At 34.2% G+C, this 20,514-nt stretch overlaps 1 protein-coding gene across 3 annotated transcripts in view; it reads right to left on the reverse strand.

Moving 5' to 3' along the window:
* The window catches only part of LOC138714114 (salivary peroxidase/catechol oxidase-like), a 153,668-nt gene that overhangs the window by 130,123 nt on the left and 3,031 nt on the right, over positions 1-20,514 (reverse strand). The window contains exon 2 of one of the 3 annotated variants that reach the window (XM_069846584.1): positions 2,260-2,349. The exons of the other annotated variants lie outside the window; for them this stretch is intronic. Within the exon in view, the coding sequence (XP_069702685.1) occupies positions 2,260-2,349 (90 nt within the window). The remainder of the gene's footprint in view (positions 1-2,259; positions 2,350-20,514) is intronic. 3 annotated transcript variants of the gene reach the window in all.

A 20,514-nucleotide genomic window follows, 5' to 3' on the forward strand; every position in this document is an offset into this window, starting at 1 on the left:
ATTTCCGGACACATGTTGTAATTAACTATTTTGATTTTCTACATGTGGGAAATACATACCTGAAATTATGCCCCGTATTTTTGAAACACCCTGTATAATAGCATATTATTGCAGAATAGTGCAAACTTTCGTTTCGAATATTTGTCTTCTGATTTTTCTGCTCAAAAATGGCCGGTTTCTAATACTTTACAAAGTATTCATTTCGTTTCTCGACAAATACACATTTAGCCTACATGAATTGATTTAGAAGCTGAGGGTACATTCATTATGTGGCCAAGCTTTTAAACTATCGATTCGTGGGTGATGTTTCTATAGAAAAAGAAAGTGTTTTTATTCTAGACTTCACTTACAAAGTTTCTCTCATTCTCTAACTTCTTTTTCATTTATTTGAACAAAATTAACGATTAATAAATTGTATTTATTCCTCTATATTTTATAATATAAAGACTGTCGTCAACTTTCGATGTTTCAGCTGCATTTGCATTAAAATATTCGTTGTTTTATTTCTAAATTTATGCAGTTCGTTTTGGTTTTTACAAATTTCAACCATGTTTTTTTTTCAGTGACCTCTATTAAAAAGATGTTAGATTAAAAAGAAAAACAAAATTGCTAGTGACTTTGTAGGGAAATTGTATTTTTATATTCAGCCAACAAAACTTAATAGTAAATGTTTTATTAAATTTTAGGCTTGGATTATTTGAATCATTTTGAGAAACAAGTTGTGTAAATGTTTGGAATTTGACTGAAGGTAAATTTAAATCTTTCCTTTAATAGTGATTTTATAATCCAGATATATTTATCTTAATTACACGAAAATAAATTTGTGGCAGTTCTTAATAATAGTAACTTATTCGTGAGAAATCGATTTTAATATAAATTCAAATAATTTGTTTCTAGAATGGAATATGTCTTACCAAGGCAAAACTTTATTTCTTAATATTTACTTAGCAGGGGAATTTTTATGAGTTTTCAGGCTTGAGTGCAGCGGTGTGGAAAATATTTCAATTAACTTGCCTGTGTAATTTGTAATTCACCTTGAGATAAATTTATCTCTTCTCTATCTAGAAAGGTGACTTTTTATTTTCAAGGAAAAATCTCTTAATGTTTCTTGAGAGATTTCCAACATTTATTATCACTGAATTAAATATTATGAGGTTGTTATCTAGTTATTTAAGAAATGAAATTTTATAGAATTCTGCTTGATGTTATATATTTCAGAGTTGTAGCAGAAAATAAAACTCTATTATTTATAACAGGTTCACCCGAGAGTGAATTGATTGTGTTTTTTTTTTCAAAGAAGGAAAATTTCTTCATATGTTAGATAAGGTTTTTTTAGTGCTTTTATATCAACATTGTGAGATAACTTGAAAGTAAATTATCTACGATTAATTAATCTGCAAATTATTAAACATTTTTTTTCAAGAAACTGAACTACATGAAATGTAAAGCATGATTTTTTTTTTTCGTTGTTGGTAACTCTATAGCATCTATTAGATGCTTTATGGTTGTGCTAACAGATGGAGTTACTTGTCAACAATGTGACGCTGAAACGTGTGTTCAGGTTACTGCCCAGCGACAGTCCTGATGTATTTTTATATTTGTGATGATTGGTTAATTAATATTAAGCCGGCACACTCACAATCACACTCACATTCATACAAATTTCCAGACTCTAGACACCCAGGGAATTCCTCTTCAAAAAAAAAAAAAAAAAAAAAAAAAAAAAAAAAAAAAAAAAAAAAAAAAAAATTCACCGAGAGCCGAGCCCGGAATCGAACCCGGGACTTCCTGATCTGGAAACCAGCATGCTGGCCAACAGACCACGGAGGCAGTCGAAAAAAAAAGAGCATGATTTTCTCTATTATTATGGAATCATTGATGGGGAAAGTATTAAATGTTTTAACCATTAGTTATAAATTCAAAATGTGCTGAAGTTAGTTCATTTAAATAAATTAATTAATTCTATTGCACTCAGGCATGTTATTCTTTTCGTAAACAAAATTTTATGGTGGCAGAATTATGAACTAAAAGATTTATCCGGAGATGATATTAGATCAGTGTATTGTATTCACGAAGGGAGGTAGACCTATTATTTACTGGATGATATAACATATAGAAACCGGCCATTTTTGTAGTAAAATAAATTAACGGAAGTGATAGGACTACGTAGTTGCAAAAATGGCGTTGAATTAAAAAAAAAGTGAAGCAGAAAAGCAACGAAATTTGTTTTGTACTTGCTTGTATCATTTCTTTACTTACCTCAAGCTCATCGGGTGGGGGGACGTTATTATCTTGTTTAGGTCGGTGACGACGATGATGGCGACCTCTTGAATGAAGTGGGGGGCCGTGCTAGAATAGGAACGTGCACAGATGGCGTATTGTTCGTGGAAATGCTACGTTGCCCAGGGAACCTCTCAGCAGGAATGAAGGGGATAGTGTTGAAAGCGATTGTCAAATGTTTATTAAATATTATTTAAAGTTATTTTCAATATCTGTTGACAGTCCTGATTGAGACTTTAGTCTGTTTATATATATTTTTTTAATGTGATATTTAAGAGTTAAACATATTTTATCTTAATAGGGATCTGCCAACAGATACTGCAATTATGTATATTTATTATATACAGGGTGATTCAACGAAGTTGCTGGATTTTTCTTATTTTGAAAACATTTAGAAATAGACAATACTTTGTTAACAATTTTGTTAGATATTTTGTCAATTCTGCTGTTGAAATCTGTGATTATGAAATATTTTTCGCAGCTTCTCAAGTTCCAGTTAAACATTGTTTTAACACAGTTTTTATTTAACAACGAAATGACACATCAAGCAAGTAAATAAAATTCAAGTAAATCACAGCAAGAGATTAAAGAAAACGAATTTACAGGCAGTTTCGTCGTATAGCAGTGTGAATAAACATTTGTCGAAAAAAAAAACAAACAAAAAAAAAACTAAAATGACGTGGAACAACTTTATTTTTCAAAGAACCTGTTTGCAACATTTTGTAGTCTACTATCTTACGATTTGACACTCCAAAATGTTAGATTTCTTTGAGAAGAATATAATTTTTTGTAATATTGTGTCCCGGAGATATTTGTCCGTAAAATGTAAAATTTATGTACTCTAAAGCAAATTTTTCTATATAATATTTATGTTATTCTTCTATGTTTACGTAAGAATTTAACAGTTAATTTTACAGACAAATACATGACTACATTAATTTCGTACTATTTTGTCATAATTTGTTATGAATTAAACATGTCTCGATAAATAGCACATAAATTATTTAGTTATATTGTCCACCTTGTAGATATATTATGTAACCGAATAAAATGTACGATATACTGCATGTTTTATGAATCCAAATTATTAGATCTCACATGTAAATATTCCGCAAGAAGCACCAACATCTTTGATGAATGACCCTGTATATACTATTCGTATGTATAACGGAATAGGCTGCAATTTTATTGAGTTGTTACGTATTGATGGGAAATTTTCCCCTGTACATGGATGTCATTGTAATTTTATTACTTATTAATTTTATTTATTACGTCTCAATTTTATGAGTTATAGACTTACATATGAGTAATATTTGAACTTAATTACTATTAATTTATGTTTTATTGTCATTGTAAGTAATATTATCAATATACTTTTTTCTTGCAACGTTATTAAGAATCACCCTATATATACTGAGATGTGTAATATAATAAGCTTGTATTTTTTATAAATTAGGACATATTAGAGGAAAATTTTCTTCTATACATTGATTATGTAAATAATTTATGGTTGAATGATCAGTATGTACAGGCCCATATATTTATAAATTAATTTACAGTTTTTATACATTATCGACATATTATATATTTGGGCATTATTTCTATATTACTTTAATTATTAGTATGTAATTATTTCAACAATATGAGCAGTATAATAACTGATATACATAATTTGATGTATGTATGTTACAATATTACTTAATGGAATCATTCTCTATATTGTATTTAAATGTGTAATAATATAGGCTACTACAGTTTTTTGATCAGTTGTTACATATTAGAGAAAAGTTTTACTATGAAAATGGTTTATCTGTTTGTATTGTTAAGTGGTTTATTATATTGTATAAAAACTTATAAATTAATGTACAGTGTTTATATATTATAAATATATTTATAGGCTATATTTCTATATTATAAGATTATAATTTAATTATACTATTATAAGTATATTATAATTTGCTTTATGTGCTGCAATATTATTCATGAACCACCCAGTATAAGCTTAAATGTGTAATCAAATATAATAATAGGCTTATTAATTTTTTTTTTCTAAATTATTACATGTTACATAACATAGAAAAATTGTAGGTTATGTTTTCATTATATTGTTTACTGAAATATTATATTGTATCACATTTATAAATTTATTACTATATTTTTAAAATTAGCCTAATATATATCTAACCAATACGGCTATTTCTATGTTAAAAGTATCATCATTTAATCCCTTTATCGTTCTAAATAATAAGATGATAAACATATTTATAATTTAAAATTATATGTGACAATATAATTTACAAATTACACTGTATTTAATCATATGTATTGTAGAATAGCCAACTATGTTTTGATAAATGTTTTTAGTTACACATTTACAGTTGTTATAGATGTAGTATTACTTTTATAGCTACGACATCTTATATTGTATTGCTTATCGTTCTTTTTGCGTTGTCTACACTCCCTTTCGCATTCTTTTCTACTCTTTATTTTTACCATGCTTTTGTTTTACGGGTTTACAACTTTTATTTTCATTATTATCTTGTTCCTTTCTTTTTTTTTTTTTTTTGCTTGAGATGAGCAAGCATATATACTCTTCTTGCAATTTTTTTGTATTTCACAATAAAGCAATACTGACTATTACATCTAAAATATATAAATTTCATCCTTAATATTAAGAAATTTCCTATGATTTAATGACATACGTTATTCTAGATTCGATTGTTGTACATTAATTTGTTTGATATACGATGGCCATTTCTAAGAACATATGACTACTGCCATTTCCTTAGAAATTTAACAGGCATAATGATCCAGTCATCACAGGCGGGTAGCAACACGATTCCAGCACGATCAAGAATAAATTAACACCTCGCAGTTACGTCAGGATAGAAGTTATTACAAGTCATTGGAGAGGTTAAATACTTTACACAGGCATGAATATAGAATTCTTGGAATCTGACAGAACAAAAGGAAAAGGTAAACACCCCACGAAGGATGACAACGAAGTATAGTCACTTCAAGTATAAAATTTGATGCTTTTAGAATTTCATATATGGACAATTTTATTTGTATTTTATATATCAGGGAATAAATAAACTGATAAAAACAAGGCATCTTGTGCTTCTCGAGGGTTATTTTTTATTTTGTCAATAAAGTACTGCAATTTTTAATGTTATATTTTCGTCAAAATAAACATTTTCAGTAATTCTGATATCAAAAAAGTGTTTTTTGCATACTGTCTGTCTGTCGACTGTCCTTTATCTGTGAATACCCGGTTTTTCTCAAATATTGGACTGATTTTTTTCATACTGAGTGTCTGTCAATTTTCCAGGTAATGATAGATCTATACAGGGTGTTTCATAATTCCTATTACAAACTTCTAGGGGTTGTAGAGAGGACTAAGTAGATAAAGTTTTGATTAGGAATTCATGTTCGGAAATGTATCGTTTCGATGCAAAATAAATTTGAAGATCGAATCGATTTCACATTTCCCACTTCACTAGAGACAATGAACATCTTCCTCTGACTCTACCGGATTCTCATAAACAAGGTTCTTCAAGTGATACCAAAGGAAAAAGTCGAGAGGAATTAAGTCTGGCGACCGTGGTGGCCAAGGAGTTGGACCACCTCGACCTATCCACCTTTCCCCGAATGTTTTGTGGAGATGTTCGCGGATGGCAAGTGAAAAGTGCGCGGTGCGCCATCATGTTGGAACCACATTTGCTAACGTAGTACCAGTGGCGAATCTTAATATAATTCTACCAGTACCTCTTGCAGGAAGGTCAAGTACCTGGGATCCGTTAGTCGGTACGTGGAACCACTGTTATAGTGCACCCTGGCAAGAGCTAATGGTGGCAGTTCACTGTGTAGTGATGAAGCGTTTCCGTCGTAAGTCATAAACTTGTTAACTTTTTCATGTTGTCTGTTTTTTATTTTATTGCTGAAACTCATGTTTACAATATCATGCTCTTTCAACTACATTCCTCAGTAAATAATATTTCTTTTTATTTTGTGTTAGAAGAAAATGCTGATATTTGACCATTTTTACAATGAATTTATTTTTTATCAGAGGTAGATAAGTGATCTTGCATCCTATTGTAGATATGACATTCATAATACACACAAAATATTTCATCACAGAATGTTGGATAGTTTTTGAGTTACGTGGGAAACGCTTCATCACTGCACAGTGAACTCAATTTTGAAAACAAAAATGTAAATAATTTTTTTAAATCGTAAAAATATTTTTTCATGTAGCAGAAGGACGGTGTTTTACACATACTAATTTTCATTATTGTACAAGATACAGTAATGGAGGAAAAAAATGTTGAATATTTCCAAAATTTTACTGCTGTAAGCTGTACCTAACGCCTTAAGTCCATAGTGTAGATCGCAAAAAGTATCCTGTCTAAACGTGGTTTGCGCTTTCAAAAAGAAAGTTTGGGAATCACTGTTCTACACAATTGTTGTTTTTTTTTTTTTTTTAGTTTTAGTTGGTTATTTAACGACGCTGTATCAACTACGAGGTTATTTAGCGTCGATGAGATTGGTGATAGCGAGATGGTATTTGGCGAGATGAGGCCGAGGATTCGCCATAAATTACCTTGCATTCACATTACGGTTGCGGAAAACCTCGGAAAAAACCCAACCAGGTAATCAGCCCAAGCGGGGATCGAAACCGCGCCCGAACGCAACTTCAAGCCGGCAGGCAAGCCTTAACCGACTGAGCCATGTCGGTGGCTTACACAATTAGCAACTTCATTTTAAAAAAAAGGCCTCCACTAATGTTTGTGCGGCGCCGAATCGACCTTTCGCCGTAGTAGGTGTTCCTCGCGGGTTATCAGCTAATAGAATAGAAGTTGAATAATTTCAAGGGAAAAATTGTTCCGGGGCCGGGTATCGATCCCGGGACATCTGGTTGAACGTACCAGCGCTCTGCCAACTGAGCTACCCGGGAACTCCACCCGACACCGTCTCAACTTTTCCCTTTATATCCACACAACTCGCGTGGGCTGACGAAACGCCAGAGACCCACATCGAGTGCACACAAACTCTGTGTGACTTGGAATTGTGGTTTTCTGTTAACGTAGTAGTATTTTAGTAGTATTTATTTATTTATTTAACCTGGTAAAGATAAGGCCGTCAGGCCTTCTCTGCCCCTCTACCAGGAGATTCGAACTACAATATCAACAATAAAATTACAATTAGTACACAGTGACGTATATATTATGCAAATCTAGTCTTTCAGGTGAAGCTTCCTGTAAAGCAGATTTGAATAATTTCAAGGGAAAAATTGTTCCGGGGCCGGGTATCGATCCCGGGACCTCTGGTTGAACGTATCAGCGCTCTCCCAACTGAGCTACCCGGGAACTCCACCCGACACCGTCTCACCTGAAAGACTAGATTTGCATAATATATATATCACTGTGTACGTTAACAGAAAACCACAATTCCAAGTCACACAGAGTTTGTGTGCACTCGATGTGGGTCTCTGGCGTTTCGTCAGCCCACGCGAGTTGTGTGGATATAAAGGGAAAAGTTGAGACGGTGTCGGGTGGAGTTCCCGGGTAGCTCAGTTGGGAGAGCGCTGGTACGTTCAACCAGAGGTCCCGGGATCGATACCCGGCCCCGGAACAATTTTTCCCTTGAAATTATTCAACTTCTATTCTATTAGCTGATAAACCGCGAGGAACACCTACTACGGCGAAAGGTCGATTCGGCGCCGCACAAACATAAGTGGAGGAATTTTTTTTTTAATGAAGTTGCTAATTGTGTAAGCCACCGGCGTGGCTCAGTCGGTTAAGGCTTGCCTGCCGGTCTGAAGTTGCGTTCGGGCGCGGGTTCGATCCCCGCTTGGGCTGGTTACCTGGTTGGGTTTTTTCCGAGGTTTTCCGCAACCGTAATATGAATGCAAGGTCATTTATGGCGAATCCTCGGCCTCATCTCGCCAAATATCATCTCTCTATCACCAATCTCATCGACGCTAAATAACCTCGTAGTTGATACAGCGTCGTTCAATAAGCAACTAAAAAAAAAAACAATTGTGTAGAACAGTGATTCCCAAACTTTTTGAAAGCGCAGAATAGAAGTTATCTGCAACGGACTGCAATGTATTATTACGGACTATAGCTACGAAATGGTCTTGTTTCTGGCTCTGCTTCCAGCTGCCCAGCGTTGCGTATCTTGGAATTGTAGGATAAGATCAGACTACCCATGTTAAACATATTTTACTTAGCAACGTCAAGGACAACTCACTGTACACGAGCTAATCAAATAAAGGAAGTGTTTGTAATTATATAATACCGAACGTCTTTTACGACTAATTAATTTGATGACACCAAACGTCAGAAAGGCTATCGTGTACATGGCTGTTGTGGAGCAGCCTTAATGCTTTGTGGAAATCACATGAATGTAATCTAATCGACATGGTATTCCTTGTCACTAATAAATCTTTTATACGAGACTTATATAGAGTTGGGACAGAAAACGTTACTAATAAATAATGCATAAGCGATGGATGTATAAGCATCGTGTAACTATACATGGACATTGCTTTGATGTAGTTATACACACGAAACCTCCCGTTTACTTACTTGCTTATGGATTTTAAGGAACCCGGAGGTTCATTACCGCCCTCACATAAGCCCGCCATTGGTCCCTATCCTGAGCAAGATTAATCCAGTCTCTATCATCATATCTCACCTCCATCAAATCCATTTTAATATTATCCTCCCATCTATGTTTCGGTCTCCCCAAAGGTCTTTTTCCCTCCGGTCTAGCAACTAACACTCTATATGTATTTCTGGATTCGCCCATACGTGCTACATGCCCTGCCCATCTCAAACGTCTGGATTTAATGTTCCTAATTATGTCAGGTGAAGAATACAATGCGTGCAGTTCTGTGTTGTGTAACTTTCTCCATTCTCCTGTAACTTCATCCCTCTTAGCCCCAAATATTTTCCTAAGAACCTTATTCTCAAACACCCTTAATCTCTGTTCCTCTTTCAAAGTGAGTGTCCAAGTTTCACAACCATACAGAACAACCGGTAATATAACTGTTTTATAAATTCTAACTTTCAGATTTTTTACAGCAGACTGGATGACAAAAGCTTCTCAAACGAATAATAACAGGCATTTCTCATATTTATTCTGCGTTTAATTTCCTCCCGAGAGTCATTTATATTTGTTACTGTTGCTCCAAGATATTTGAATTTTTCCTTAAAAAAAATTATCTTTCGAGTCATCACTAAAGGGAAATGATCTGGGGATTATAATGTTTTTTAATTAAAACGAGCCGCCACTTACTGCAGACGCGTCTTGCAAGAACCGCATACCGACACTACAGCTAGTACAGAGTCCCATCTACATGCACTGAGGTTGTGTTGACACTTTGAGAGCATGAGTTGCCCAGCCGTTGCAATGGATAAATCTATACTAATAATAAATCTGTAGCCGAAATTTTTCTGGTAATTTTCGATTTTCCAAAAATAATTGGTCCTAACATATATAATTAACCACCCTGAAACCGAAAATCGCATTTTTGAAATTTTTGTTTGTATGTCAGTCTGTATGTTTGTTACCTTTTCACGCGATAATGGCTGAACCGATTTATATGAAAATTGGAATATAAATTAAGTTCGTTGTAACTTAGATTTTAGGCTATATGGCATTCAAAATACTTTATTTAAAATGGGGGTTATAAGGGGGCCTGAATTAAATAAATCGAAATATCTCTCTTATTATTGATTTTTGTGAAAAATTTTACATAACAAACGTTTCTTGAAAAATGATTTCCGATAAGTTTTATTCTTTACAAAATTTTTATATGACTGATATTTAATGAGATAAATGAGTTTTAAAATTAAAATAACGCCATCTAAGACGGTGCAATGAAATAACAAATGACTTCGTCTGTAAGGGGCCTTGGGCAACAACAATCGAAAAAGGGGCCTTGGACAGCAACAATCGAAAGCTATTAAACTATTCCTATGCACAGAAAATTTGATAGGCTTTTTTGTACATTCGTTTTCTGTTTTTCTTAAAATAATATTTATGTACACACTCATTTTAATCTCAGAGAATTAATGAACAACGAGAATGTATTGATTTAGTATGCAGTAATAGTACGTTAGCTTCGCAATCCATTATTTTATAATTCAAATTTTAACTATGCTCAATTGAATCGTGTTAAAATACATAAAATAGACTATATATGCAATAAATGCAATGCAAAAAAAAATTGGGTAATGAGCCAAGCAGATTATGTTGCGCTGTTGTAAATGTTGTTGCTTCTGAGATTCAAGAGCCCCCGCAACAAATTAAAAACTTTCTTATCGGAGTACATCCGTTATCAACGCACTTTTTATATAATATAATATAATATAATATAATATAATATAATATAATATAATATAATATAATATAATATAATATAATATAATATAATATAATATAATAATAAATATGTAGCCGAAAATTTTCTGCTAATTTTCCCTTTACCAAAAATAATTGGTGTTAACATGTATAATTATTCATCCCGAGACCGAAAATCGCTTTTTTGAAATTTTTGTTTGTATGTCTGTCTGTCTGTTTGTTACCTTTTCACGCGATAATGGCTGAATGGATTTAGATGAAAATTGAAATATAAGTTAAGTTCGTTGTAATTTAGATTTTAGGCTATATGGCATTCAAAATACTTCATTTAACGGGGCCTGAATTAAATCGAAATATCTCGCTTATTATTGTTTTTTTTTTGTGAAAAATGTTACATAACAAAAGTTTCTTTAAAAATGATTTCCAATAAGTTTTATTCTATGCAAAATTTGGTAGGTCTGATAGACTTTTAAAATAATAATACAATACGTTTTCACCGCCGCCTCAGATTGTAGCGTTGTTGTTCCTGCAGTAATCCCATGTGCAAAATATAAAATTTTTGAGTAGGAAGAAAAAACGCATTTATTCATTCCATGGCAATGGTACATAGGAGATCGTGAATTCTTACATTTTCGAAAGAAAGAAATATAATTACATATCACTGTTTATGCTGTATCACTATTTAAGTTATTTGAAGGTTTAGAACCATAGTGGGCCACGCGCCATTTACTGAAGACGTAGAAAACAATGGTTAAAATTAAGTTATCATAATTCAATGGAACCATATAGCAAGTAATATAAAGTATACACAATAAAACTAAATGATATGTCAATCTTCATTAAACTATAGTTGCTTGTAATAACAATTAAGAAACATGTTAAAGGAATTGTCATTGCACCAAACGAGTGGTCTCTGGACCAAAATGATCGCAATTTAATTAATTAAATACAATTTCAATTAAGTAACATATTAAACGATTTATCCTTCTAACAAACACGAATGTTCCCTGGATCAAACGTCCTATTTTAATTACGTAATTACTTTATATTTATTTCTAACAGGTGCAGCGGAGCGCACGGGTACGGCTAGTAAATAAATAAATAAATAAATAAATAAATAAATAAATAAATAAATAAATAAATAAATAAATAAGTAAATAAATAAATAGATAAATAAATAAATTAATTAATAAATAGATAAATAAATAAATGAATAAATAAATAAATAAATAAATAGATAGATAAATAGATAAATAAATAAATAAATAGAAAAATAAATAGGTAAATAAATAGATAACTAAATAGATAAATAGGTAAATAAATAGATAAATAAATAAATAGATAAATAAATAAATAGATAAATAAATAGATAGATAGACGGATAGACAGACAGACAGACAGACAGACAGACAGATAGATAGATAGATAGATAGATAGATAGATAGATAGATAGATAGATAGATAGATAGATAGATAGATAGATAGATAGATAGATAGATAGACAGACAGACAGACAGATAGATAGATAGATAGATAGATAAATGGATAAATAGATAAATAGGTAGGTGAATAAATGGATAAATAGATAGATAGATAAATAAGTAGATAAGTAAATAGATAAACAAATAGATAAATATATAAATAGATAAATAAATAGATAAATAGATAGATAAATATATAAATAGATACATAAATAGATAAATAGATAGGTAAATAAATAAATAACATTTTAATAACTACAGTATGTTACTTGATCGAAGTTTTAACAAAGTTTCCATCGATAATCCGAATGTTGTTACTGAATAAAGACATCGTGGATTCCCTTGGTACCGTCATTATGACTTCGGTGACGTCAGCCTGCCTACTCGTTCTTCTGCTCCACATGCTGACGTCAGTAGGCGTCTCGTCATGGGTGGAGTGCATTATGCAACCAGGACAGCATTCTTATAGCTGGCCCACCGCCCACAGAACTCGGTTGTTGTCCGTGACAACCTTGTGGTGTGTAACACTTGCATTTTTATCGACACAAATGCTGGAGCGTTTCCGGTTAGATCTCCAGGGTTCTTGGGATTTACCAACAGCGGGAGAGCAGAGGTTCATCTCCTTAGCACAGGCTCTGGACATCGATTGTTTTTCATGTGTTTCTACTGTATTGTCTCAAGGGCCAAACAAACTAGAACGTTTGTGAAGATGGAACAAGATATATTTTTCAATATTTTATAGATGGCCACAATGACGATGGCGATAATGGTAATCATAATATGATGACATTGATGATTTTGGTGGTAGTGGTCGAGAAGTTAACTGTGATGCAATAGAAAATAATTGTGATTATTTACAGAGTGAGTAAAAAATATGGAACAATTCTTGTAACTTTTTAATTACTAATTTGTGAAGAAACTATTTATACAAAAGTTGTAGGGCATCAAAGAAGGAATATTTTGAACATATTTTCAAGTACTATACTTTTCATTTATAAGAATGTGCCAATGAGTCTGTTTTTTTTAATGTCACCTGTACTTATTTCCCCCCCCCCCTTTTTTGTATTCTTCAGGTCTCAATACGTACAAAATCATATTTTTTTGCCACTTACAAACTACTGTTTTGTAAAAATTACCTCTTTTGATGACAATGTATGTGTACTGAATAAAGGGAAATTTTAATGCTTCAGTACACCAATTTAAGGAGGCTTTGGATTAAACAATTGCAGACAAAGGCTAATAGAAACAAGTGAATAAAGCCAATAAAAAACAATTGAATAACAATGTTTAACATTAAACAATTTCAAAGACAGAATTATGCATTGTTTGGTAGCAAATGGGGGCCATTTTGAGCACCTTTTGTAAACTGAAATCAACATATGATACAACACAACAATGCTAATTTTGGTTATAATGTTTTTTTGCTCTAAAATCCATGTATTTCATTACTATTGCAGTTAAATTTAAAAGGTGCATATCCTATAATACATGTCTTATTTTAAATTATAAATTTAAATAATATTAATATTGTTATTCAATTGTTTTATTAGCATTATTCACGTCGTGTTTCTGTTAGCTTTGTCTGCAATTGTTTAATCCAAAGCCTCCTGAAATTGGTGTACTGAAGCATTAAAATTTACCTTTATTCAGTACACATACATTGTCATCAAAAGAGGTAATTAAAAAAACAGTGGTTTATAAATGAAAAAAAAATATTTTGTACCTACTAAGACCTGAAGAATCCAAAAATGGGGAAGTAAGTACACGGTGCCATTCAAAAAAACATACTCCTTGGCACATCTTTTATAGAATTTGAAAACATGTTCAAAATATTCCTTCTTTGATACCCTGCAACTTTTATATAAATAGTTTCGTCATAAAATTAGAAATAAGAAAGTTACAAGAATTGTTTCATACATATTACTCACCCTGTACAATCCCTGATCACGTATAACAGATTGATCTATCTAATGCATTTTTCAAGACAACAACTTTTATCAATTTCATTTTGTTGACATCTAGAGACTGCAAAAGAAGTTACGTTTGTTTCCATAAAATAATCCTTTCTAAATACAAGGTTTGACGTGTCTGAGGTTTTTTTTTTAAATCCTGTCAGTCATTCAATTGTAATAGAATAGGTCAGTAGAAAAAGGAGACAGAAAAAACTGAATATCATTCATATTATTTCCTACGCATCACGACAACTTTTTTCAAAGTATGAATGGCTTAGCCTCGATTAGTGGGCCTCTCTTCTAATAAATGTGTGCGTCTTGTAATTGACTATATTTTAACGCAATAAAACCATTTTAGTACGTTGTTTTACGACGCTTTATCAACATCTTAGGTTATTTAGCGTCTGAATGAGATGAAGGTGATAATGCCGGTGAAATGAGTCCGGGATCCAACACTGAAAGTTACCCAGCATTTGCTCATTGGGTTGAGGGAAAACCCCGAAAAAAACCTCTACCAGGTAACTTGCCCCGACCGGGAATCGAACCCGGGCCACCTGGTTTCGCGGCTAGACGCGCTAACAGTTAAGGCTGGTTCGCAATAAACCGAGAACGAGAACCAGACTGAAAACGAGAAGCAGAGGACGTGAATATGAAAATTTTTGATTCACAATAAACCGAGAACGTAGTCGACTGCGCATATCGATATGCATGTCAATAACGATATGTAAAGTCGATATTACGCATTCTGGTCTTATTTATGTATAATTGACCAATGCCGTTCGCTCATGAGTACAAGGCAGCCAACATAAACACAGGTTAACCAACTTCAAAATTTCAATGGTACTATAAATATGCCCATGCATCTTTATTATCACAACCTATTTTAAGTCTACCATAACGTAAAATAATTAGAGAAGAAACATTTGTAATAGAACAAAAATTAACACAACAGTAGTGTGTAATACAACCAATACAGTAATAAAATATGATTCACTTACGATCGGTGTTCAAAGATGCAGCTATTGAAAGCCACGTATTCTCCTTCATGTTCTCATCTTTATACGAGGCGCGCCGCTTATCGTAAACGTGAGGATTTTCCTCAACACTCAATATTAGAATCTCATCAAATAAAACTTGCTCCATGATGCACAGCACAGAACAAAATAATGCATAGGTTATGTCACGGTCTTCTTGCTACAAAATATACGACGACAAAATAGCTTTTAGATGGCAATAGAATGAATCTAGTGGGCTGTGATCGGAAACGTGAACGCCAAAGTTGAAACTTGGCCAACTCTCCGTTCCCGATCCCGGGCTCCGTCAAGCTTTTCGTTAATTGTGAATGCTCACATTTAAATGTACACATTTTACCAATTTTACCGTTTTCGTTTTCGTTCCGATTTTCGTTCCCGGTTTATTGTGAACCAGCCTTTACTCCACAGGTGTTAAAACAATTTTCAGGAAAAGTGTAGACGGGCCCTTTTTCTACTGACCAATTCAATTCCAATGATTATGCGTTACTTTTTGAAACATCCTGTATAACAGAGGATGCAGCTGTGGATCTAGTAGTCATTTAGGTACGATAAGAGTAATGTTTATTATGGTAATAAAAACGATTATGATATACAGTACAGGCCCAGTGACGTAATTCTCATGCTGATGATGTTTTCATCTTCATGATAATTACGTCTCATTATTGGCTCGTTTTACGACCTGTGATGTGAGTAATCAGTGACATCTAAGTACATAAAAAACTGATGTTTTGCTTACGTGTAGATCCTTCAAGCTTGTGAATGAAGAATTTATTGTGATCACAGTAATAAGAAGCGATTCTTCGTGTCTAATGATAGAGCAGTGACGTGTGTCTCTTTTATTGGGATTTTCCTAACCATCCAGGGTTTTACCATAGAAACAAATTGGGGAATTTTGAAATTGTCATTTCACGGACAAATGCACGTAAATCTATACTAATAATAAATCTGTAGCCAAAAATTTTCTGGTAATTTTCGATTTTCTAAAAATAATTGGTGTTAACATGTATAATTAATCATCCTGAAACCGAAAATCGCTTTTTTGAAATGTTTGTTTGTATGTATGTCTGTCTGTCTGGATGTTTCTTACCTTTTCACGCGATAATGGCTGAACCAATTTATATGAAAATTGGCATATAAATTAAGTTCTTTGTAACTTAGAATTTAGGCTATATGGCATTCAAAATATTTTATTTAAAAGGGGGGTTATAAGGGGGCTCGAATTAAATAAATCTCCCTTATTATTAATTTTTATGAAAAATGTTACATAATAGAAGTTTCTTTAAAAATGATTTCCGATAAGATTTATGCAAAATTTTGATAGGACTGATATTTAATGAGATAAATGAGTTTTAAAATTACAATAACAAGGCGGTGTAATGAAATAAAAAACAAATGACTTCGTCTATAAGGGGCCTTGGACAACAATCGAAAGCTATGAAACATAGCCTACAGAGAATGTTTCTGTGTTTGTATGAAGTAATATCGGTAGCTAAATTAACCGATTTGTATAATTAATTATTAATTCACCATTGGAAAGTGTAGTTTCTCTAGATGGACATAATGCTATAATGTTATTACAGTAACTTCTGAGTGAATCGAGGACAGGTAAGATTAAAATAGCTTCTTATGCACAGAAAACGTGATAGGCTATTCTGTACATTCGTTTCCTGTATTTCCTAAAATAATGTTTATGTCTCTGGATCAAAATGATCGCATTTTAATTTTTTTAAATACAATTTAAATTAAGTAACATATTAAACGATTTATCCTTCTATCAAACACGAATGTTCCCTGGATCAAATGTCCTATTTTAATTATGTAATTACTTTATATTTATTTCTAACAGGTGCAGCGGAGCGCACGGGTACGGCTAGTTTATTAATAAGTGTATTTCCATTATTTTTATTGAACACGGTGGTGTAGTGGTTGGCACGTCCACCGCTGAAGAGTAGCGGTTAGCATGTCTAACTGTGACACAAGTAAACCCGGGTTCAAATCCTGGTTGGGACAAGTTACCTGGTTGAGGTTTCTTCCGAGATTTTCCCTCAACCAATTGAAGCAGAATTGCTGGGTAACTTCCGACGTTGGACCTCGGACTCATTTTGCCATCACAATTACTATTTCCCCTCTTTCATCATCAACTTCGCTTTTTTCTTATATTTCGGGCTTGCTCCGATGTAGAATCGGCTGCGGGCCTCGTGATATGTGGTCATTCGTTGCTGGTGGTAGTGCTATGCACCGTGGGCTCTCCACTGGCTCATGGTCACCCTACATGGAAAGGTAAAAGGATCATGTAGGCTGTAGGGGAGTTTGGGGGTGGCCTGTAGCGCGGGGGGCTTTAGGGCATGCACAATATTCCATTCTGGGTAGTATAATGGGCCCACCCGAGCGACCTGCGTGTGAGGACAGTCCCAGTCCATGCCCTATCCTGAAGGTTAGCGCGTCTGGCCGGGAAACCAGGTGGCCCGGATTCGATTCCCGGTCGGGGCAAGTTACCTGGTTGAGATTTTTTCCGGGGTTTTCCTTCAACCCAATATGAGCAAATGCTGGGTAACTTTCGGTGTTGGACCCCGGACTCATTTCACCGGCATTATCACCTTCATCTTATTCAGACGCTAAATAACCTAAGATGTTGATAAAGCGTCGTGAAATAACCTACTAAAATAAAAAATAAAAATCGTAGAATCGAGGAAAAATAAAAAACGCCAAATACTGTTATTATTTATTTATTTATTTATTTATTTATTTATTTATTTATTTATTTATTTATTTTCCCTAGCTGTTATTTATACTCGCTTTAACATCTCTGGTCATATCGCGAGTTAATCTTTGGTTGAAATCCGAAGGCCTGTGTACTATTGTTGAGACTGGTTCTATTGTTGTGAACTAGATGGCGACTGTATATGTATTACTGATTTGTTATGAATATGATTTCGGTGATGAATGAGGCCGGTGATTTTCAGGGATGTTGTGGCCAGAATTTCCTGGCATTTGCCTTACTTTGAGGGAAAACTCTGAAAAACCTCAACCAGGAAATTCAATCCGACCGGGAATCGAACCCGGGCCCTGTGCGTAAGAGACCGGCATGCTGACCCCCACACCACGGAGGTGGTCTATTATTATTATTATTATTATTACTATTATTATTATTATTATTATTATTATTATTATTATTATTAGCCTATTATTATGGTAATATATTGTGGGTCCCTATCACCACGGCATGGCGCGTCCTCAGGTTGCAGATAGAGGAGATGGCCTCCAGATATGGAGGGTACCTGCGAATATATTGAATAATCAGTCGTGGACAGCCGATAAGGGGTGGTCCTCCAGCTTGGGGATTGGGCGAAGGGCTAACAACCCATCACCGTAAAAAACAGCTTGTTACGAAACCTAACAGCCTCGGAATGGGACTGATTCTCCGGCACGACCACAGCAAAGGAAAAATTTATTTATTTATTTTATTGGGTTATTTTACGACGCTGTATCAACATCTAGGTTATTTAGCGCCTGAATGAAATGGTGATAATTCCGGTGAAATGAGTCCGGGGTCCAGCACCGAAAGTTACCCAGCATTTGCTCGTATTGGGTTGAGGGAAAACCCCGGAAAAAACCTCAACCAGGTAACTTGTCCCGACCGGGATTCGAACCCGGGCCACCTGGTTTCGCGGCCAGACGCGCTGACCGTTATTCCACAGGTGTGGACCAAAGGAAAAAGGTTAGTATAAGATTTGGTAAACAGGAGAATGGAAAACGTTACACAATGGAGAGCTTCACGAATTGTATTCTTCACCTGACATAATTAGGAACATAAAATCCGGACGTTTGAGATGGGGTTGGACATGTAGCACGTATGGGCGAATCCAGAAATGCATATAGAGTGTTAGTTATGAGGCCGGAGGGAAAAAGACATTTGGGGAGGCCGAGACGTAGGTGGGAAGATAATATTAAAATGGATTTGAGGGAGGTGGGATATGATGGTAGAGACTGGCTTGATCTTGCTCAGGATAGGGACCAATGGCGGGCTTATGTGAGGGTGGCAATGAACCTCCGGGTTCCTTAAAAGCCAGTAAGTATTATTATTATTATTATTATTATTATTATTATTATTATTATTATTATTATTATTATTATCGTTGTCCCGCGCCGTGACGTCGTGGTCTAAGGCACCAGGCTGGATTTGCGTTATGGAAAGCTAGTTTCGAGTCCTCATGGGGGAAGAATTTTCTCACGCAATTTCAGCCAGTGTATGGGACCGATGCCTACCCAGCCTCGGGATGCACTTGGTGAGCTACACAGGCAGCTATGACGGCTGAGGGGATCATCGTGTTGACCAAATGATATCTCCGTTCTGGTTGGATGATCGTTTACCTCTGCTAAGCATGTGGACGTGAGAACAGCAGTCCCCTGTTGTGCCTTGGCTGTCAGATTTCTTGCGTTTCATACCTTAATAAATTGACTCGTGGATAATGTGTACACAGGTTAGCAGAAAGGTATTCGTCACGCTCGAAAGTACAATTTCTATATTTGGGATGTTGGAAAGCTGCATTTCCATAAAATATCGATCAAAGTCAATTTTATACAGGGACATCATTTTATTTTTACTTCAATTTTTATTGTACCTGAGTTTTTGAATGTACTTCACTGCCACCCCTTCTACTAATGAAGTTCAACCGTCCTCCACACAGATCCAAGACCGCATATACAGTCATAATAACCTTACGGTCAGAATAAACAGTACGTTCCAAAAATATGTTCGCGTTTTCCAGTGACGAAAGAGCTTTCAATATTGAATCATTTTCCCACAGGTACTGCTGTCCATTTGCCTACGTCGTATCCCGGTTTCTCCCACCAGCTTTTATTCGCCAGCTAGTGGCTGGGCTGTCTTAGCTCTTTTCTGAGAACATTAATTTCTGTTAGGAATTGGACATCTACGTAATATTATACAAGTGTTTAAAATAACTTAAATAAAAGGGCCTCCTTAAGTAATTAAATGTCACGTGATTTCCTCCCTTTCTACGACCCTACGACATAACCACTTGGACGGACAGTAGATAGCATGTCTGAGTAATTTTATCTTTTCGGATCGGGCAGAAGTGAAGATTGAATTTACAGTACGTAAGGTACTCTTTTATAGAGTAGGTACAGAATTATTTCAACATGAGTTACTAGTACGAAGGACGAAACTGGTAATTGGGATTAGGTACTGTAGTCTATAGTGCGATAATATGCACAAAGAACTGAAGTCTGTATCGAAATGAACGGTCACCATTTAAAAAAAATGTGTTTAAATATCCATATTATGATTATTTTTCAATTTAACTTCATTCTCTATATTGTACGCTAATGTGCTGTAGACAGTATAATATACACTGCATAATGAATACGTCCACA

This window comes from Periplaneta americana, chromosome 2, assembly GCF_040183065.1.
Source record: "Periplaneta americana isolate PAMFEO1 chromosome 2, P.americana_PAMFEO1_priV1, whole genome shotgun sequence".
NCBI classification, from domain to species: Eukaryota; Metazoa; Arthropoda; class Insecta; order Blattodea; family Blattidae; genus Periplaneta; species Periplaneta americana.